Raw genomic sequence first — 23,561 nt, 5'->3', positions numbered from 1 at the left:
AAAAGATGGCATAGTTGATTTTTTTTTTCAGGGAGTGTGTATCAGTGGATGACATTTCTCAAAAGCAGCAAATCATTGTAGATTAAGTCATGCACAGCAACTCAGTACAAGCGTGAAGTTTTGAGAGAAAATGACCTAAGCCAGACAGAATGACAAAAGGTCTCGATGAAAGTCAGACAGAGCACCACTGGGCAGACAACGTCACCCTGAAGGTAAAACCAAATCAAAAGCAGTAGGAGAGACAAGGAAGCTGATATAACGGCAACAAGGAAACACATACTGTAAGTTTATTCTTCCCATTATCTTTAGAGTCTGGCAGGAAGGCTGCAAGTCTTTTCAGGGCCAGTCTGTGACAGTAAGTGGTTGATGTCCTCCATATTCAGTAGAACTAGCTGCAAAGTAAGATCCTACAAGCCTGGCATTGAGATGCTGGAGTCAGACTCTTGTTCTGCCCTTAGAAACATGGAAGTCACATGATGCTTTTTTGTCAATCTGGGCTCATGTACCAAATCTAGCTTCAGTTTTATATATTTCAGATGGATGATTTCAAAAAGGCATCGTTTTACATGAGCTCTTTAGCCTATTCAGCCAGATATTTAAGTACATCTTCACAAAATCACTGTTTTTAATGATACTTAATAATAAAAAAACCCACAGACCATATAGTCATCACACATCGTTTTATCTGCCAGTAAGTACAGTTTAGGATAAGCTTTTGATCCCTCTACTTCCACTGAAGTAAATGGAAATCCTTCATTCAGAGGCATAAGTATCTCTGTGTAGCATATATTATACCATAAAAAATCCTATGCTTGAGAGAAGGGGAAGATGGTGGAGTAATACTGTTCTCAGGTCATATATGTATAACAGAGGATAAATGGGACAGTGGAGAATGAAAGAAAGAGCTAACAGAACAAATTCACTGAGTGCATTCCCCTTCCCTGCTGCAGTCAGCATGTGCCTTTCTCTCTAATTGGACAGGTGTTTTTTAGTCTCAGACACTTCTAAAATATTAGCATTTATTCTAGAGATGGAGCAAAACCTGCAGCTCAGATCCAGATGTCCCTGTCCCTTTTGAAAAAGATAAACAGGGGCCTGAGCTGCAGAATTTGGTTATTTATAACTCTATTCACAGTATCTGCCTCAGTCACTGCACAGAATTAAAACGTGTATTTGTTAGCACAGTGTTTGGTTACACAAAGTACTGCAATGCTAGTTACTAGGACAACAACATAGTTGTTTACACTGTGAAGACAATTTTCACAAGAAGAGGGATAGATTCCTAGCATTTTTGAAGTCTGCCTAAGAATCTGTAGAAAACAGAAAAAATGCAGGAAATAATAGTTATTTTTTTACCTACATTTCTCAGACTTGTATTTGCAGTCCTATTATTCCACTGTCCCTGGTGGTTACTTTGTGAAATTTCATGTGGACATAACACTTCACCTTTACAATCTGAAATACTGCACTCAGATAATTTCAAAGACAGGTTGCATACTAGGGCTGTTTGGACATCAGTGTAAGAGTCTGTGTGACTGCAAGAAGCAAAAGCCACTGACTCAAGGACTATCTCAAACGTCCACAATTAAAATATGCTCCAGTGCATAAGCAGGGAGAGCCCTGAAAAAAGAGATGAAACCAGAAACTTACGTCATGACCAGTGTCTCATCTCCAGGTTCACTAAGTAATCCATCTACAAAGACTGAAGTGCTGGTAAAATTATGTGTACTCCAAGTCTGGCCCTCATCTATGCTGAACCTGTAAAAAAGCAGAAACAGTCCTCATTTACAACTATTATTATACAAAACAGAATTCATTCATTAAAAAAAAAAATCCCCTCACTACTAAAGCCCAGGGTTTATGATCACCAAAATACCATGTGCCTGGACAGTATATCATATTAATGTGATCTTTTTCTCAGCAATGTATCCAGGGGCTCACATCTTTATTAGAAGGTGTATAATAAATTCACCACAACAATGAAAATTCACAGGCAGATAAAAACTGAGGTCTGTCAACAAACTATCTTGCTACCTTGTAGGTTCAAGAGCAAGTTAATTTACACTTCATTCTTTCTAGTAGTCTCTGAGCTAGAGACCTGTTAAGCAGAGGTCAGTGAAACACGAGAGGCAAAACAGCCCAATGGCTAAAACATGTGGGACGTGCGGTAACTGCAAGCACCAAAATGATGGCCCTTCACAGCCACCACCATCCACTTAAAAATTTTCAAAAGATGCTGATGAATCAGCAAAACATAGTTCAAATACTCTGTGTACCCAAAACTTATGAATCAAAGTCTCTTTTCTTCTGTACATTTCCTCCAGGTCTTTTGGATAGTAGGTTAATGATGGCTTTCATTCTAGCTAACCAAGTACATAGCCTAGTTCCTATTAGTATACACAGCATTATGCAAAAATGAACCTACTTCACAAGTGATAAAGATCTCTTACGTTTTTCTATGCCGAAGATGATAGTTTTATATGCCATTACATAAGGTTACCATATTTTGCTTCACTATTATGCAGTTTAAAACCTGATATTTTATAACAAAATGCTTTGCAGCAAATCTTTCCTGCCAAACAAGCTGAGAAGGCCATTTGCTGCATTATCACTATACGACAGGATCTACACATACTACAGATAATTTATGCATTAATATCTCAGAAGAACTGGGCTTCTTGCATGCTGTATTACACAGCACATAAGCACACATAAGTCCTTTCCCCATTGGCTCCCGAAGTCTGCATTATATTGCTGCCCGAGCAACTCAGGGCTATTCTCCAACGCCATCATTCACTGTCACCCTTGGAGGGGACAGAGCTTTATTACAGTATGAATGAACTATCCTGACTGGATACCTAAGCCTTATATGCATTGTAGGTTGAGCATCATTGCCATATACCGCTGGTGCAAACCAGTAGCAGATTAACAATCATGCTGAACATAGCTTCTACTGTAGAGTTCCAGGACAGCCTTTTAAGCAAAAATATCTACACTGATGCAAGAAAATTTTATTATGATTAATGCATTACACCATGGTACCTTCAGCACCATGAAGTAACCTTAAGAAAACATCCACCTGCATTTTGTTGACTTAATGAATGTTAAATTAAGCTGACTCCACCTGCATGATCACATCGAAATGCTCATCTTAAGCTCTGAACTTTGTCTGAGGTCTCAAACACACAACAGCTCTACTCTAATTGACTGTAGGATTACTTGAGTATTTTCAGAGGGATAGAGGTGTCTTTGATGGCCACAATAACTCCACCATGATCCAGGTACAAGATGTGATGCTCTTCTTCAAAGACCTACAAGTCAGACAAAAAAAGGCCAGCTAAGCAAATGTACAAAACAGCAGAAATAAAATGTATGAGCAAACCAGGATTAAAATGCTTATATGTTTTATAATGTCCGCACTTCAAATTGAAAAGGACATAAAAGTCAGTTTAACTCTTATATTTCTCCCAGCTGTAAAAGAAAAGAAAGCTAAGCAGGTGAATCAGAAAATGTTCAGGTTCAAATCACAGTCAGATTAAACTGTCTAACGTATTAGCCCAAGCTTATATTTCTCACAGTATGCATTCTGCATTCCTTCCTATTATATATCACCAAGTGACCTATCACCTTACTTTGGTATTTGCCACATTCCGTGTATCTTGCAGAATAAAATGCTTTGTAGTCTAATTCTAAGAAAAATAGGAAAAGTATTGTTGTCCGTGACTTTGTCACATGTTCTCCAGACTCTATGGAACTTGAAATAATTGGTGCAAGCATGTTTTCTGCATTTCCAGTGTCAATGATTTATTTAAATTCAAACTTTATGTGATCTCACACAGAGGCCGCTCTGAGTTCTGAACCAAAACACATGTAATATTGATTTAATTGTATAAAGAATTCAAAATTTCCTAAATTCTTTTCATTCATTTTCTAGAGGTCATCAGCAGTACTAAAATAAATGAACAGGTAAATATCTTCCCTTTTTTACATCTGAAATCTGTTTTAAGACAGGTTTTACTCATGTTATTAACCTGTGAAAGTTCATTTAATGTAAGAGCAGGTGATAAAGTGACTACACACACTTAGCAGTTAATAGATGAACATGCAGCCTCCTACACCCTTTGACAAAGCAAAGGTGAAAAACATAAAGGTTAGCTTTACTTTGCCTTGTGAATGAAAAAAAACTGACAATACTAAATGCTTCTTTTTTTGACAATACTAAATGCTACATTTAGAGGATTTATCAGCAAGACTGAACCAGAGGGGGGGAAAAGTATCTTACAGCACATTCACAATTACTTAAAAAATAGTAAGCATTTCATTTGGTTTCAGAATTCGGTCTTCGTCTCATCTAGTAAGAGCATATTTTATGGGAATCCTAGGGCTTCAAGTGTCTGATCAGCTTTTCAGTGTTGCCAATTTACAGGAGAAACCCTGATATGAGGCGTTTACAGTCCTATCTACTTGTTCCACACAGCTGCATATTTTAGAAGAGAATTCAGGAAAGGATAGACATTAATTTTTAGATGCACTTCAAAAGGATGGGATCAGCTGGCGTCAGATAAGCAAGCAGAGTTTTGATTTCTCTAAACTTTGTTTGAACTTTTGCTCAAATCAAAATGAAATGGTATATGCTGGGACACAAAGTCTCCAAAAGCTTCACCATCACACTGAAGATAAAGGAAGCTGGTATCTGCATCACTTTATCCAAATTAGGTTTTCCCAGAAAAGCACCATGGCACTTCCTCATGCACCATTTCAGTACCCCAGCTTTACCCTACATCCACCTGGCACACTGTAAAGCACAGCAGACGCATTACAGGCACATTAATGCCATCTTTATATCATGTTTTTCTAGCACACGTTTCAAACATTTAGTAACTGAAATGTATGACATTCCTGATGAAAGCAACTCTTCATCTTCAGTACATTGAAAAGAATTAACAATTTCATGCCTGTGGAGTTCAGCACAAAAATAAATATGTCAACTTTCTAGAAACAAAACCAAGACAAATAGTTTGCAAAGGATTTAGGCAAAGGTGGTGCCAGTGTCAGAGCTGAAGTTCGAACCCAGGAACAATTGATATGTATGTTCACAGTCAGCCACAAAGACTGATATATGTCTCTCCGCTAACTAAAGTCAGGTAATAAATTTATTACAATTCTTACTAGTAGCCAGCAACTACAGAATTAGATTTTTATAACCTATGTTTTTTCCTTCTATAATTTTTGGAGCATGTTATGTGCTTTACAATCGTAATGTCAACTTCTTTTCTCTCCCTCTCTCTCCTCCCTCTGCTCTCCACGTTTCTTCCTGTGTCTGTCCTAACAACTTCAGCAGCTATTTCAGGCCAGGATGACTGTTGGGGGCAATTAGGAGAGCTCATGAAATCAATGAAAACATGTTTAAATGATCCTAGAGAAATATACTCCACACAATTTTACTCTGAGATACATAAATTTCAAAAGTAACCAAAAATGCCCGAAGTCACTTGCTTCTCTCACAAAGCAACATCCATTTCTAAATTCAAATCTGGAAACAGAAGTTTTCCTACACAGAATAAGTCGGTTGGACCTCCCCAGGGGTGAGAGGCTGGGATTGCAGCCTTTACTGTTGTGCTTAAAGGTGTTACCATTCATCTGTTATGATGTCTGCAGAAAAACAAATAGTCTTGCTTAAACAAAGGTTTTCCAAATTGCTTTGATACAAAAAGATTTGACATAGAGAAATAATATTCCAACAAAGCACTGGACTAAAGCTCCAGAGATCCTGATTCCATTCCTAGACATACAACAGACTTTCTGTGTAAACTTATTAGCTTAATTGAGTATTTTGTTGCTACACTAGCTACTTTGCTAGCAGATCAAGTATGAAAGGGTTTTTGTTGCTGATCTTTTCCTTTTATTTAAGCCACCTCTTTTGAAAGCCAGACCTTTCTCTTACTCTGTTTGCCCTATTTCAAGCACAGTGTTATAACAGATGCTGTTGAAATAGCAATGGCAACCATAACTGTGAACAGAAATCAGTTTTTTTAAAAAATAAATAAAACACACTCGTATGTCTACACAAGGTCATCCTTAGCATTTGACAGAGTATCCTACTATTTTAAAAATCAGGACTGAAAAAACAGGCCCCACAGGGGAAAAAAATGTTTAAAACCTGCATGGTCTGAAATTGTGTTCAAAGGTAGCCCATTTCTCCCAGGATGCAAGATTTATTTATCCATCTGACTCTCATCATGTTCATTAACACATTTTACAATATTGTTTTCCTGGTATAATAGACACAGAAATGTTCCAAATAGACATATCTGTCCCACGAGTTTACCTTGGGCTACATCTTCATGGTTCACTTAAGATGATCTAAGCCCACATAGTTCAGGATAACGTCAAGGTGAGATTCCCTTCTCCTACAGGCGAGATCATTGCTGCTGGATGGACATTTAAGCTACTTGTCAATCAGTTCCTAAACTACTGCTATTTACAGTGCAATGTTGTACAATACAGAGTCACAAATTTCAGTCTGCCTTAAAATGGTATGCAGTAGAGCAATGGTTTCAAAAGATACCAAGAAGCAGCTCAGGCATCATGCAACAAAAAGGCAGGAAAACAACTGGAGCCAGCCCAAGTGGTATTGTGGCTACTTAGAATCAGAATCCTTGTTTCGCTTTTCCATTTATCACCAGTATTTACTTAATTTCACAAAACACTCATTTGGGCATTTTTATTTCTACTTATGAACACTGGCTGTATATCCTACCATAGTAAGTCTTCCTGAACTCTCATGTGACCTTACCATATACAAGCGATCTAAATACAGGCTCAGTTGAAATAATTTTAAGTGTATACAGCTAGTTAAGAAATTATTGAAGGACAATGATCAGTAGATTGTTGTTAAATTGAGAATGTATTACAACTTCAGGAACTCAGGGACTGGTCCCAGTTATGAATCACAAACTGAATCTGAGTTAACAATGTGATGCTAGTGCAAAGAAGAGAAATCTTCTGAAATGAGGTGCCGGTAATGTCAAGACGTCAAGGGCAATCATTTCATTCTGTTTAGTACTGATAAAATTTGTAATTTTGCATCCAGTTTTACCTTGCTTCAGGAGAGGGATGTCATATTAGGTAGTCCAATCAATTAGCAACAAAAAGGAAAAGCACTTTAGAAATTGGATCCATTAGGAAAATCAGTGGATTTGAGTTTGCTTTTTTCCAAGGGAAAAAACCCCTATGCTCTGGGTAGACATGATAATTACCTTTCAACATCTGAAAAGTTATTCAAAGCTGACAGGAAACCACTCCTCTCCAAAGACAAGAAATCAACTTACCTTGCAAAATTTGTGAAACTGCAAGAATAACAGCAAAAAGCACGGCCAGCTTATGTTTAATATTCAGAACAATCTATGAAGAATGGTGAAACACCACATAGGAAGACTGCAGAATCTCCTACAGTGAAGGATTAACAAACAGGTCTGGCATACCTCTGTTAGAGATGTTCTTAGTATGTTTGATGCTGTCTTAGAGCACATGGTTGGGTTACACGATCTTTGACCTTCCTCCCAGTCCTACATTCCTATGAACCAATACTGCTATTATTTCAGGAAAGCCTTTAATTCCTTGAACTGCCTTTTCTCCAAAGTCCTTTATATTTACTTTTCTGTGTTGCTCTGTCACTCTACTCAAGCACAGACTGCTCTTCTAGTCTGTAGACAGCTCTGCAACATCATGTGTGGCATGTGAGAAAGGTGATAGGCACTCACTAATGACAACTGCTAAGTTTCCAAGCCAGTGACTTAAACCCACCCGAAGAGCTGTGCCAAGACATGAGCTTTGCTCTGCTTTTGCCAGCTCAGGAGACCTGTAATTTACTGTCTAAATAATTCCCATATCATCTGACTGAAGCCTTGTCTTCTGTTGCATGAACTCCAACAGAGAAAGGAAATGTACTGCTGTCCTCTGGAAGAACTGTTTGATCACGAACAGTCGGGCCATAAAATACATACTATAATCTACATTTTCATTCTGATGGCAAATATTAAGATGGAGTAAGCTCTTTCAAAGGCTTTGTAGCAGTTTTAATTAAAATAAAGCTAGCAATGGTGTTTTTCATTTTGACTGTCATAATGAGGGATCAGTTTGTGGCTGGTTTTACAGCATGAATAGTCATCTTAAGGTCAAGTTTCATCACATATCATTTGCTCAAGTGTCTCTCAAATAAAAAGCAGTGAAAATATGAATTTGATCCCCTTCACTCTTTCCTTCTTATTTTTTACCCCAGAAAAACCATATAACTTTGGCAAATGGGGACAATAAATTATTAGAGAGGTCTCTAAGTATTAGACAACACAGTACCCACTGTAAATCCTGGAAGACTTTTGCATTTAAACACCTATTTATCATCTGCTAGAATTCAAGAAGGAATTTGGCATAAATTTTTATCTTTTAAACCTCAAAGGACATTATCATGAAAAAAATAACGTGTTTCTTTTTAAAAGTCCTTCTGTGGAGTATTAATGGCACCCTACAAGAGCAATGTAAGCAATTGTCTGTATTTTTCCCTTTTTATCTCAAGCTCCCTGAGCTCAGTAACACTAGTGAGAGCATTTTCACACTTACTTCTTCTCAGATAATAACACAACTGAATTTTATTTTAGCTGAACACTAAAAGACTATTTTAACTGAAATTAAATGACTTTTTGACAGGCTGTGGTGGTTTGAGGGTTGTTTTTTTCCTAGATATAACTTGTAAGTAGATTCCAGAACTTCCTTATATCTTATGATCATGATTGTTGTTGCTATTTACACTCAAAAAGAAAATATGCTTGTGATTAAACATTGCTGAGGCAGAGCAATTTAGGAAAAAATGCATAATAAAGATGCAGTGTTTAAATTGACACTAGGCATTGGAAGCAAAAGACATCCAGAATTCAAATGGCATTACAGCTACTACAAGACTGGTTTTTTTTAAATACTTTGATGTTTGTAGTCCCAGAATTGATTAAATCATACTAAAAGCCATTCAAAGGTTTATTGCTTTTTTCAAACTCTTTTTGCTTTCTCAGTTTCAATGGAGAACAAAGTTTAAGCTTAAATACCAGTTTTCAGACTATGAAGAGAGAGAATTTCTTCCTTTCTACCTAAACCATGTATTTCAGCTTGAAATATTTGTACTGCCAGATCTAGCCAAAGTCCACTTCATCATTAGCATGGGGATATTACTTAAATTATTAAAAACCTAAACAGACTCTGGTTTTTTTTTATGCAAGATACTTCTAAAATCTTTAAAAAGACCAAAATATGGAAATTTCAGCAGAACCTGAGAGCCCGGCCAATTTGAGCCTTTGCAAATCACCTCCTTAATCTCTTCCAAGCGAAATGGGGATGATGATAACCACCTCCCTCAAAACAGTGGGTATATAAAGATTAGTTAAGCATTACAAAATTCATCATATTGGATACATTGAAAATATTTCCAGGTGCCTTTGATGATTCCTGTTTCCTACCTGACGCCATGTGTTCCCACAGTCAGACGTTATGTACATTTCTTCTTTATACTCTACCAGCTGGGACCCCAGGTTACCTGTCACGAAACAAGAGGAAACAAGGGTTGCATCCACATAAGCAAGAGAGATTGGATCTAGTCCTGACACCAGTCAGAGTGAGAAGTTTCTAGGTCAGAGCAAGAACTAAACTCAGATGATCAGCAGGCTTACTTAATTTCTGGTAGCACCAGATAAATCCTTTTAAAAACATATATGTACACTTTTAACTTCTTCCTTTACATTGCTAGCTATCCATAGCTGGGAGCAATGAGGCTTAATTCTAACACTGAAATGCAGAGGCCAAACCAACATTTTAGTTTTGTTGATGCATGCTGAAAAAATATTATAAAAGAACATGTATTTAAGATGTAAGTCTGAAACGCCCATAAACTCAGAAGCCATACCTTAACCTTAATCACATTCTGTAAAATTATTCATCTTGAACTTGAATTGTTAGAATAAAAAATGTTTTATCTGTAAGACTTTATGAAGTGGTAGCAAAACTAGAATCCAGAGAAATATGTACCACTGAAAAGAGGGGGCAGGGGATTTGAAAAAGTGTGTAAATACAAAAGAATCTAAAGCAGAATTACTTGATTACTGCAAAGCAAACAGAAGTATTAAAACAAACTTGTGGAAGATGATCTTAGTAGATGCAATCCCAAATACAGAGATCTCCATCTTTTAACACGTGGTATTTCAAATAGCAACCTATTAAACCACCAGGCAGTTTACAGTATTCTAGGGGAGAAGCAAACATAGAACAATATTCCTTCTAAATTATATCCTCCAGGGGATTTTGACTTAAATATATGGTTTGCATGTTTTTACAGTAAAAATAAGATTGAAGTTATGAGATCTTCTTAAGCAGAAGAGACGAGGAAAAAAAACACTTGAGATTAGGATAGCAGTATGAAATTTCACTTGTGTGTTATATTAATAGCTGTTCATAGACCAAAACAGGTCTGTTTGTGCAGAATGTGCTCATTAGTGCTGAAAGGTTCCTGAGAGGAATGACAGCGCCCACTTCCCAAAACACACACTCTATTTGGACTATCAAGAGTGCATGTGCTCCACTATTTAAAGGCGTAACTCTACATTATTTACCCTAAATACAGCCTAGACAGGATTAGGAAATTTATGTTGAATCAGGGAATTTATAGGAGTCAGTTCATTTCTTGGAGCTGCATCTAACATTTCAGAAGATGCCACTGCCTCTTTCTTGGGTTTTCATCTTTCCAACCCACTTCACGCTCTCTCATTTATCAAATAATTCAGCACAGATTTAGCTGGCCATGTAATTTTGAAAATAAGACCCTATTCTTGTAGGCAATGAGGAGATTTGATAAGGTCAGTACAGTATGGATGGAGGTGATGTGGACTGAACATATACCTAAGAACCAGGCTCATATAGATGAAGTAGATGTAAGACCTGTAAGATTAAAAATGTGCCAAAACCAGCTCAGACTCAAAGTGCAGGGATGACCCTCATGACTGCTACTGGATGTGACAGCAGTTGTGCCAAGTGGCAAGGAAAGAGAAATGGATAATTGTGGAGTGAACAGCCCCTATTTTTTTTCCCTGCAAATATCTTCATCTTCAAAAACAGCCCACCATTAAATCAGCACCGAGGCCACGGGGTGCTCGCCCAAGAGGTGTGTGGTCTCACCTTCCCACCGCTCTGCCTGCTGACTTGGTCCATGCAGGCAGGGTAGCAAGGGCCATCATATGGCTTCCCAAAAGGGTTATCATTCGTACATAAGGCTGTCTAGTTTTAAGAAAGAAAGGCTCTAGTGATACCAGCAATCAAAATGAAACCTCCATGACAGAAATGAAAAAGTTACAACCACATCATCAGTGTTAAGGACAAAGGACCATAGGCCTAACACAAGGTTCACGTTTTTGAAAAATAGATTAAGCTTTTGGTTTTATTCTGTCCAATAGTCCGTGGAAAATTACATGTTTTGGTTACAGCCATGTTGCATTCATTTAGGCAGATCTTCCAGTATAAGAGAAAAAAGCCAACAATTAAACATGATTAAGTCATGAATATTATCTAATGAGACAGATCTAAAATGAAAGCTTCACATCTGAATTCAGCTGTATTTTCTCCCCAAATTCAAGTTTATTTAAATCTATTTGGTTTATGGCCATTTTCAATTTATTATCACTTTGAATCCTAGAACCCCATGTAAGCAAAGATCAAGAAACATGATCTGATTTTCCTGAGTCTCACAGATCTCATCAGCAAGTAGGACCAGATCCCATCAACTTTGTGTAGCAAAGATTAATCTGGTCACTAGAAGGAGGGAAGAATGAGAAATCACCTTCTCAGGATTTGTAGGAAGGGAAGGGAGATTTGATTTGCTGTTTATACAAAACATATTTCTTTTGCTATTCTTACTTTCCTTTGTATAGTTTTCACTGGTTGCTTGTTTCTGTAAATGGGCATATTCTTGTGCTTCTGCAATTACTCACAGAACGTTTTCTTTGGGATAGCTGGGGATAGAAATATTTATTTCCTTGCTAGAATCTAAAGTATTGCTGTCAGTCTACACCCTTCGTTGCACAGATACCTTTAATGAATGCATTGTTAGTTTTGCTCCTGGATAAATGCTGTTTATTCTACCTCTTTTTACCACTTACTGAAATCATGCTTACATGAGTACGTCTTTATTTTGAGAGTTGTTATGGATCTGCACTTTAAAAAGTGCAGCGGTAAATTGTCTTAGCTGATGAAGAGAATTAGTCTGTAAACTAAACAGCATCAACTTGTGCTTCATTAGAAAGCCTTTTATAACCAGCTGATACGGTAATGACTGAAAGATACTAGCAACAGCTTTGTAATTGCAGCTCTGTAATAAGACAGACACGACGTCTCCTTGTTTTGGTTTTACCTTTATTGCCTTTTCTTGGTAAATGAGCAAAAGGAGTCGGTGGACTCAATTATAATTACAGAGAAACGCCATTCTGTCAAAAAACACAACTGGTGACAAACTTGGCACAGAGGCTGGTGTACTGCTTTGGGAAAAAGGACTTCACTGCTCTTTGACCTTTGAAAGTAGTCCGTCCCCAGGCCAAGGGTGAAAACCCAGAGGTGGTGCATGCAGGAACTTCTGATTGCTGACATAATGTTCTGTGCATTAATGAAGGCTATAATTTCCACTACTTCCAGATTTTTTAGGAGATGCAATTATATTACATAATTTTGCAAACATTATAAACTCAAGTCTGCAAGCACATAAGAAAACCCTTTCTTTAAGGGAGGATAAAACTTTTCAATTTAGTTGCAGTTTGCTATGTGGGTACTGCAGACAATGTCTCGCTGAAAAACAGCGTCAGTGGATTCAGAAAGAAAAAGCAGGCGAGGCAGCAAGCAGGAACCTGCATCACCAATGGAGACAGGGAGGCTCCTGCAAAGCGCAGGGGGTTATTTGCAGTGGGAAGCAGCCACGGAGCCAAGTCTCAGGGGTGACAGGCAGAAGGAAATTTCCATAGGAACACATAGGGGTGTGTGATGAGTTTAAGCCAAGGGTATCTTTGAAAGCTGTTAGCCTGAAAAAGTAGAACCGGAATAAAACTAAGTCCTTCAAAGAACTTAGCGGACTCATCACAGTTTTATTTGCAAACCTTTCTATTTAACGTGTGTCACATGAGTTACGAGTTTTCTCTATTTAAAGAGTTACATTGTTTTAACTTTATTTTTTATATTCTAATAAAAAATAACTTCAAAGATTTGGGACATTCTGTTATTTTTGAGATTTAAAATAAAGTGCACAATTTTGCTTCAAGGCTCTAGCTACCTCACAGTGTGTCACGTTAGTGGGTTAAGCCCGCTAACTAGACAAAGCACATGTAATAGCATCCCGTAAATCCCTTTACAACAGCTCCAATTCACATCAAATGAAATGCAAAAATCCTGACATTAATAACATTACAAACAAATGACTACAAAGTCACAGGACCACTCAGAAGGTACAGCTGAAACATCCTGAAAGTTTCCATGCCGTATCCAAGTTTAATTATGAACCTTATTTGTGGTAAGTGTGGCAGCCAATAACACATGTGCACAACTGACATTACGATACAGAAGGTGAGAAACAGCCAAATTATGCTCAGCCCCAAGACTAGAAGCCAATACTTAGAGTATGTAAGTACCATTCCCACCATGTCCTGAAGTGTTCAGACTGTACCGCACACCCACAAACATCAGTGTGCTGTTTGCCTGGTGAATCACACCAAAATCTGTGCTCCTTGTTACAGCTTTAAATGTCTGCAGTAACTCCTCAGGTGTGCCACTACAACATGGAAACTTTTTTATCATTTTAGTGGTTCTGTGTTACATCTCAAAATCCATCTGTGGTAACAAGTAAAGGTAACATAATACACTGAAGGCAATTCAGGTTCATACTGAAGAAGTTACTGCATCTGGAATGGGTAATCAACTGCAGACTATATCAGCCAGGGCTATACAGGGTACCATTTTAACATAACTTTTTTATCTAAACGGCCTGAAAACTCTTCTGACACATGACACGGAGTGTTTTGCCATCAAGTTTCAAGAAGTCTGTAATACAGAAGCTTTTCATGTTTGTCTTATATTATTTTATATTCTTTTTGTAGCTAAATGACATGAACAGGAAAAAAGACTCTTCAAATTACTGTAAGTGTTTACTTCAACTTTGCTTTCTACATTTCTCATGCAATTTTAAATATATTGTTGTTAAAGGCAGTTAGAGACTCATCGTCTGTCCCTAACAAAGGGATGGCATTATTGCAAGCACCACGCATACATCAAATAAGGGAAGGCCAGAGACTGCCCTACAGCCCTGAGCCAGTCGGCATGACCTGACCACGTTCACACCACAGAGCACTCAGCCCCAGCTCTCCCCAGGTGGTGCTGCAATGGCCAGGAGATGTATTATTGTGAGTTCCCCTGCCAAGTTCAAATTACCTGAAATAACATGAGGGTTATGTTACAGGCCATGAAAATGGTGTTTTCTTGTGATGAAACTGAGGATGTTTGTAGCATGCCGCCAGCCATGATGGATGTGTCTGAGGGCAGAAGGCCAAGATATGATAGCTTCGTTGGGCTCTATCAGTTAGGAGAGGTAAACCTGGTGCTGTCTTGACCATAGTCCTTATCAGAAACAGTCCCATGTATGTGCCTTCTCCCAAACCATGGTCTGGGGGACCACAGACAACTGAATTGTTCTTAAACACTTCCCCAAAGGCTTTTGTCACCAACAGAGCCAGGATACTATGCTAGACGAACTCCTGACCTGAGCCAGGATGGCTCTGCTGCTGTTATGTTCTGATGCCTTGTTTCTTAAAATTAGCAAACAGAAGGAAACATTTTGGTCTGAATTTTGGGTTTTTTGATAAAGCACAGTCATATTTAATTTCTATTACTTGCATTCTTATAAACCTTTTCAAACCATGCTTTGGGATACAGGAAATCCTCTTTTGCTTTTTTACTTGTCCTGAGTAAAGGCTAATTTTAAAGTAACTGGGTAAAATCACACGTTCCATCCCTGCAGGGGTGGAAGTCCCAAAAACTAGAATACAGGGGTACTAACTACCCTTCAACATATTTCTCCAAACTATTTGTAACTTTGCACATGCCAGTTTAGCAGCTGGTAGCACACGGATGTGACAGAAAGCAATGTATTTTAGTGGTGACCAGTGGCCAGCCAAGCTCTCTGGAAAGGTGGTATAGCTGTGAAAAACACATACGTATCTCAAGAGGGTAATTAAAAGTTTGTCTTTGCTCAGGCGTTTTGGCAGGTTCCTACTGGGTCACACAAATATGGGAGATTACCTTCATTTACAATTTACTATTAATTTACATGTTTTAAGCACTACTTATCACTGCATTTACGCAAATTTTTATATGTGATTTTAGACATGCTTACTGTGAAAAGAAATATCCCCATATGCAACACTTGGATAATCCTTCTAATATGCAAATATTATTTATTTTATATATATATAATATTTATATATTATCCATATATAATATGAAAAATCTTTTCCAGCAACTTAAATTTACTCCAAAAAGAGAGATGTACCTTGCCTAGATTACTGGTAAGAAATACAGTTGTAACATCCCCTCAGTCAATGCACAATAAGCTAAAATTTCATGGTTTGTAAACTTGTAGTCACAGTGTAGAACAAGCATACAACCAATTTGTGTTTAAATGTCCCAGATAGACAGTTTTTGCCTGGCAAACTGAAGATGTATTTAGCTGAGGGAGTGATTCACACCATCAGAATGGGGGAACATGTTGATATGAGAAAAAGCCAAGCGAATTGCAGCATCTTCACTCCAAAATGCACTGGGAAATGCTCAATCATCTCCCTGTTCCCTCATCCTTTTTATAGTGGCATCCTGGTATGCCACTTTCGCGAAAAATGATAGAAATTTATCACAATGCATGCAATGTATTTGGGCCTGATATGACAAAAAGTGAACTGAACTTTCTAGCACTTCCTCAGCTCATGTGAACGTGCAGAATTTACTGCTTGTTTGATTTGCCATCTGGATTGGAAGGTAAGCAGACAATTATTGTAAACTAGCACCTGAAAAATCTACACTTCTGTAAACATTTTTCATAGAAAAGTCCTTCGCAAGTTTATAGTAAAAATGTACACATCAATTGACACACATTTCATAGCTGATGCTGTGAGAAATAGAAACTGTTGCCAAGATTAAAATGCACAAAAATCAAATGTAAATGCAAAATCCTATTACATTTCTTAAAGGGAGCAAAGCAGTTATTTTAAAGAAAACTTTAATATGCAGCTATAAAATTTAATATTCTGTCTGCACAATTTATATATATACATAAGCTAAAAATATGCGTTCCTCAGAACTATTTATGCAGCTTTAATAGAGTGGAATTTTTATTTCTAAATATGAGTTTAAAAAGATGCATTTTTAACATCCTATTATTGCATTTTTGCCAAATGCTCTAGGCGTTAATGCTGTTCACCATTTAATTATTTTTTAATTAAAACAGTATTCAGTAGTGTCTGTGCTCTGATTTTCAAGCACAGTATCAAAACTATCCTTAAGTCACAGGTTAGGCGTTCCATTACCACAAGCAGCTGTGTTGTATAAGCTTTCTATAAGGTAGCCAAACTCCATGTTAGAGGCGTTTTTTGGTTTGGGTGTGGTTTTTTTTTGCCTTTTTGATTGATAACCACACTGCTTGTATTGAGAGGATGAACTTCATGGCTCTTATGGTTAGAAACTGTTTTCTAACTTCTAGTTCTTACCCACTTGTTTACATCACTTGTTTCTACCCCACGGTTACACTTTCAGGAAAAAAATCATATTCTTTCTTATCCTTTATTTTTCTCAGTTGATGAGGTTCCCCTTGTAAATATTCTCTATTTCCATCAACTGCCAAGTAGTCTGCCTTAGCACCTCTCATTGGTCCTGAAAATTGATGATCAGCATTGTATACAATCTTATTAATAAGGTCGCCGTATAGTATTTTGCCAGAGTATTAATATTTCCCTCTCTCCATTGGCAATTATTTACCTACTTCACCCTCAGAATACATTTTCCTTTTTCACAGCACAAGGCACTGATGGTTCCTAGACACACTGTGATCAACTGACATTCACAGATCTTTATCATCTTCAGTCATTTCCAGAAGAGGTGCTCTCCCTAAATCTAACAGTAAAATTCCAATAGTGTGTGATGTGGCCCAAATAATCTGATTTCTGTATGTAGTAAGAACCTAGTACTTCTGTTGATTTGCATAGGATTACCAATTTCAAGGATCAGGCCAGAAGAAATTCAAGCTTATTGTATGTAAAGTATTTCTGATAAGAAGTGTAAGTTTACAAGGATATCAGGTTTGCCAGATAAGACTGAACATGTGCACTGAATCCAGATGACCTGAGCATCCAAATAATGTAAATGCAAGTCAAAATCAGAGTTGAATCAGGTTGTCTGTTGGCAAGGGGATACAGTTGCTCTTTAAGATTTTTTAAGACTTCAAAATAAGTCCCTTGGCTCTCTTTGCAACTACATGACCTTCTACCAGAGAAAGGACGTACTGTACTACTCTTGGGCAAATTTTTCCCACTTTCACACCATCCCTCCCAGCCTTTTAGCCAGCTGCTATGAGTGAGGGTGCTGCTCTACCATTTCCATTACATTATAGGTTGCTCCACAATCAAGTCAGATTTAACATATAAGTTAAGTTCTTAATGGTATCTGGATGTCATCAAAAAGGCTCCCTCATGTTCACGTTGAGGAAAGCTGTTGACAAGTTTACCTACCGGGCACAGTAAGACAATGTCACAGTGATAAAATCTCACCCCATTCTAGGAAGGAAATAAGGGCAAAATACTCCTCTCCAACCTGCCATCCCTAATATAATCTCAGAGAACAGTGCACTTAAAAAAACCTCCACAAAACCCAACCAAAAGAAAACAACCCAACATCTCAATGAATATCAGTTCACCACACCAGATTATAATGCAAGGACAGAGAAAAATGAAATAGAAGTAACGGACCAATTAATTAAACCTCATTGCTTAATTTGCTACTAGAAGGCATTGAGGTACAATATGATGAGGCTAAAATTAATAACTTACATTAGAATAGGAGTACCTTTATATAAAAAGAAGATGCCTGAGACGGAAGTTATTTTTTTAAATATTGGAATTCATAAAATGTGAACTAAACACCTAATAGAAATGTATCTACAAGGACACTGTATAAATTCTTAGTCTCATTCGTGTCAATAAAAACATAGCAGCATTTCACCAAGTAGGTCTGCCTCCAGTAAAATACTTTAAACTCCATTTACACTAGGGGAAAACTTGAAATCTTTAGTTATATTGAAGTAATGGCAGCTGTCAGTCTCTTTCAACACCAAATATGCTCACCTTGATATTCTCAGGAAATTTTCAATTTAGTAAGCTGTTTATAAGAGACTAGTGTAGTGTAAGCTAAGGCAGAATGCATTATTGATTAAAAACAGATATACTTTTAGGAAAAGAGAAGCAGTACATGTGTGTATTTCACCTAGACATAATCCATAACATAAGAATAAAATAATGCAATTTTAAAAAGCTCTCAGAAGAGTTAACATTTCAATAATTTTGAAACACAGAAACAAAAAATTAAATGAAATTAATAGGAAAAAGTAAAGTAAAACAGAGTTATGTGAGTATTTTTCTTGATGAGTAGTCAACACTGCAATGGAATTTCTTTTATTAAATGCCACTTCACAGTAGCATGGCTCCATACGTATGTTATAATGGAGAAGCCACAACCAGCACTATTCCCAACACAGAGACACATTTACCTCTTTCACTTCATCTCTCTTTAGGCAAAAAGGGAATTAATAAAAATTACAAGACAAATTATCTTATCTAAGCATAAAGAACAAAGGCTTGGCCACCGCTTACATCAGTTTATTGGATTTGCTGGGCTGTTCATGGTGTTGGAGGCCCTACACCCCACTTCTAGAGAAAAAGAATGCAGGACAAGTCCTTCAGCCACCATCACTCCTCCACACCACACTAATGGGGAAGGGACATTACACAGCACAGAGAAACATAAGGTATTCTGTTATGTATCTGTCCTAGAAGACACAGCTCTGGGATATCAATTAACTTTTATTAAATTGTTTGATCAAGAGCCCATAAAGGGTTATTCTGCAGGGAAAGCCTTATATTGGCAATGTTTCTAGTATGGTATTGTTATAAACCAAAAGACTAGATCTACAAAGAACTGCTGCCACATTTCAGGTCTTAAAAAATAATTTTATGCATTTACCTGCCCCCATTATGAGTCCTGGTGCAGTGTCCTTCGTATGAACTGTTCCTGACACATACGGATTGTCTGCCCAGCGGAGATGGAGGTGAAGGTAGCAATCAGGCTTGTGGGGGAACAAGACGACAGGTTTTTAAAAAAAAACAAACCAAGTAACTGGTAACAGTTACGCTCCTACAATAATGAAAGCCCAGTCAGAGAGCAGCTTCAGCAATATATGTCTTTGTAGAGAAAGAGAATGGCTGCTTCCCATGGAGCCAAAGTCCAGTCTGAAATATTAACCTATATATTAGCTATCTAGCTAACAAGAATCTCTGGTGATGTCTGCGTAGTCTGCCACTGTCTCAGCATAAAGATTTCCAAACTCAAAAAAGTCAGGATGAAATTATTGCATAAAAAAACCTTGTGACAGAACAATTGCTTAAAAATTAAAACTAACAGCAACAAGCATTGCATGGTTTTTGGTCCCAGGTAACTGCTAAAATGATGATTAAAACCAACTGTTTGTACTGAGATGTCTTTTTTAGGAAAAAAAGTAGTATGAAAAATAGCATAATGACTTTTGGACTCATCTGATTATCTCTCCTTGCTAAGCAACTTACCGCTTCTTGCTCTTTGTGCAGCAGCACTCAAAGGTCATATTGCTCACAGCAATCTGACCATGAGCTTTACCAGGAGCAGGCTGCCAGCACCGCCTGGGAGCTGCTGCCACTGCAATCCCTCCACTCGCCTCAGAGAGCTCTGGATCAGGCCCTGCAGCCTTGAAACATATAGCACGGTCTTAAACTCTTCAAAAGGCAGCCAGCAGCTGCAGCCCTCCATTTCTGTTACATGGAGAGGGATCTAATCTCTGGCAGTGGCAGGACTAAAAGCATTTATTTCGCCCAGCCTGGAGTCCCCAGGAGCAGAGAGTCAGTGAGAAAAATACAAGGTTTTCAGCCTCACAAATAACAAAATATTATGGGTAGCTGGGACATCTAAACAAACTGAAATAACATCATCTTACAAAAAGAAAGGACTTTTTCATACAGTTAACTGTGGTATTTATTTCCAAGCAACTGTCAAGAGTTCCCTTTAACAGGGAACCAAGGGTTACCTTGGTTTAAGATGAAACAAAAATATGAAAGATGGAAAGAGAAAAGGTACTAGTCAGCTCTATTTGACTGATGATGTGCCCCTCATATCCAGACACAAATGACTGTTGTCATGATTACTCTGAACTGGGTTGTGTGGTTGACACACAAGAAAGAATGTCCTCTCTGTGTCAAAGTAATCTTTGACAGTAATCTCTACAATAAGAGATGCAGTGCAACAGAGAGTCATGACTACTCACTCTACAAGATGACTGGCCTAACAGCTTGTGAAACCACTGCTCATGCAATGCAAGTAGATTTGCCTACTACTTTGGCTGGTAAACTTGGCGCGAAGCTCTCGGGCTGTCGGAATTACCGCACATCCTGCCATAAAAATAGTTCTTGTGCACTTTAGAGAAAAGATAGGCTAAAAAGAACCACTTACAGGTTTGCAGTTTGTTGGTTTGCCATTCATATCAATGTCTGGAGGGTTTAGAAAATCCCAGTCACGGCCTTTGTTGTAGGTTATCAGAGTTGTAACTTTCCCATCAATTTTCTGGTTGGCCAAAAAGACTCCTTTTACACCTCTGACCTGAAGCATACAGGGAAGAGGGTTAATGACCAGCACATACACTTTTTTTTCAACAAGGATTATCCCTCATTAGCTACTCTTTTGTGGCTCTGAACTGTGTACCTCAGGTAGTTTCTCCACAAGGAGAGTGAATGGTACCTTAAAAAGAAAAAAAAAAAAAAGAGGAAGGCAAAAGGATAAGAGGAAAGGGAGAAAGGGGGAAGGGAAGGATAATTACTAACTGATTTGTATTTCTAAATGTATTTAAAAAGGATATACAGTTATCTCGATGTCAGAAGGCTAATCAAATTACATGTAGTTTATACATCAAAATACAAAAATTACGATAGCATGGCCTTACCATACACTACTGTTAAAATTACAGCTCTGCATTTTTTTTTAAATATGAACATCTCCAAAATGTTATTCTACAAATGATGTAAGCAATTTATAACAGCAACCTGACTTTTACACTGAAGTTATGTGACCCACATCATATAAATAGAACACAAATACATTACAATATCAAAATACAATATAATATCCTTTCAAATAACACTGAATTAGGAAGCAAAATTGCCTTTTGTGGGAAATAAATGCAGATAGATCATCCGGGGAAGAAACAGTGAGGGCTGAATCAACCTCTCAAGCATCTGAAATGCTTCCACACCCAGCCTACCTCCACACATTTAGCCCCATTTCTCCTCTTTAACCTCTGGGGAAAAAGAAAAAAAAAAAAGGCTACAGGCTCTCTCTTCTCTTGGGGAAACTTAGTTATTTTATTTCAAAACAATCTGTATTAGAAAATTATTACAACTCAGAGTGTCAAAGTTAATGAGGATAATTTTTAGAAGCAACCTGACAGTAATTGCACCTTAATATGTTTAGCACTAGCCCTAACATTTATGTTATGTGTTAATATTCCACCCAAAGGCATGAGATAAGATCTTGTATTAAATTTGAAGGTTTCCTTAACAGTGCTCTTGTTTGCCTTGCAATTATTTATGAGGCTTCCTGAATTTTTGAAAAACTCTTTAAAATGTATATCAACTCATATACCATTTCCAGCATAGTACAGCTCTAATCTGCTTATGTGCTGACATTTAACAAAACTGAAGCATTCATTACAACTAAATGCACAAGATGATAGCCAGCTCTTTGCATGATCGGGAATATTTGCCTCTTGCTGACATGATTCATTCCTGGACTTACTATTTATTTTGTATCCAAAATATTTACTCTTTCATTTTTTTCCAACCACCAGTTATGAACTCCCTTTGACATTCATTTAACAAAAGTCTGCATTTAGGATGAAGAGAAGGCATCCCTTCCAGCAGGCTACAGATTTGACACCTATTGTTTATAAATACATGCTTTTTTCTAAGGAACTGACCCAAATCTACAGAGAATAAGAATGCTGTGCTGGTTATGGTAACAGCCTAGAACTTGGAAATATATTTACATTTAGATAACCAAATTCTGTATAGACATTTTAATACCCCGCTCTCTCATGAGTTCCTTCTTCCTTAAACGCCATGCATGTGTGGTTGGCTTACTTATCCAGGATGCTGGAAGCTCAGAATCACCTCCAAGTCAAACATACTATAAAAGTCAACCACTTTGCAGTGCAGGTGAGAAAAGGAAAGGGAGGGAAGAAACTAGGAACCTGCTTTCTTTACTTTCAAAGCACTGTCATGTTGCTGGGGCTTTATTACATATTCTATCTTCCAGAGATGGCACAGCCATGAATACGACTGAAAAGCCTGGCAGTTCAAACATTTACGTGGGAAGGTAGACTCGGGGCTCAATTTCTGTGCATGTCTTTCTTCCAGTGAACACACTATTAAATATTTAAACAATAATTAGATCAGGGACTGCAACTGAGGTTTCCCTCTTCATTTGTGGATGGCAAAAAACCTGCTTTATCCTGAATATTTTTGTTTCCTCTCTCTCTCTTTTTCTCTCATTATTGTTTAATGAATATTTAATCATTCCATATAATCATTCAACAGGAGTCAGGCTAAAATTTTTCTCCATTTCCCACTCCCATCTCTAACCTAACCAAGTGCTAGGGTAACCTCTCCTTTCTAGAATATGGGACATAAGTGTTTGAATCTATCAGACAGAAAGCTTATGAAAAATTTCTTCCAGTGTCTCAGTTAACTTCTGTCACTGCTGCTCTAAAAAAAGATAAAAGCACTTCAGCAGTTCTATGTTGAATGAAAGGCATAAACCCTGCTTGAAATTATAAATAAGTTTCAGACATCTATCTTCAGAGCAAGTTCAGAAGCATGATGTTTGGAGTGGCACATTAGCCTAAAAAATAACAACTAATATAAAATTATGGTGTGTAAAAAATGGCAGTTTTAAAACACCCACTGCCTCTGTAGCATTTTCTATTTTATTTGTCCTGTGACCTATGTAAATACACGCATGACTCTTTCTGTAAATACTGTAAATGCTGTATGTCAGATCTACCTTCTGGATTCAACTGTGATGCCAAGGCACCCAAATTCTTCTGTATTTTCTACTCCTTGACTCAGTTCCCTAATCTAAAATTGGGAGATTAG

General features: G+C 37.5%; 1 protein-coding gene across 1 annotated transcript in view; it reads right to left on the bottom strand.

Annotated features, from left to right (window-relative positions):
• Positions 1-23,561, bottom strand: part of SORCS2 (sortilin related VPS10 domain containing receptor 2) — a 119,641-nt gene that overhangs the window by 48,484 nt on the left and 47,596 nt on the right. Inside the window, exons 8-12 of the mRNA XM_009285427.1 lie at positions 20,866-21,012; positions 19,351-19,453; positions 9,507-9,583; positions 3,220-3,311; positions 1,651-1,758 (exon numbers count right to left, since the gene is read on the bottom strand). Coding sequence (XP_009283702.1) covers positions 1,651-1,758; positions 3,220-3,311; positions 9,507-9,583; positions 19,351-19,453; positions 20,866-21,012 — 527 coding nt within the window. The remainder of the gene's footprint in view (positions 1-1,650; positions 1,759-3,219; positions 3,312-9,506; positions 9,584-19,350; positions 19,454-20,865; positions 21,013-23,561) is intronic.

This window comes from Aptenodytes forsteri, unplaced genomic scaffold, assembly GCF_000699145.1.
Source record: "Aptenodytes forsteri isolate BGI_AS27 unplaced genomic scaffold, ASM69914v1 Scaffold88, whole genome shotgun sequence".
NCBI lineage: Eukaryota > Metazoa > Chordata > Aves > Sphenisciformes > Spheniscidae > Aptenodytes > Aptenodytes forsteri.
The sequence above is the reverse complement of the archived record's forward strand: the minus strand, read 5'-3'. Positions and strand labels throughout refer to the sequence as shown.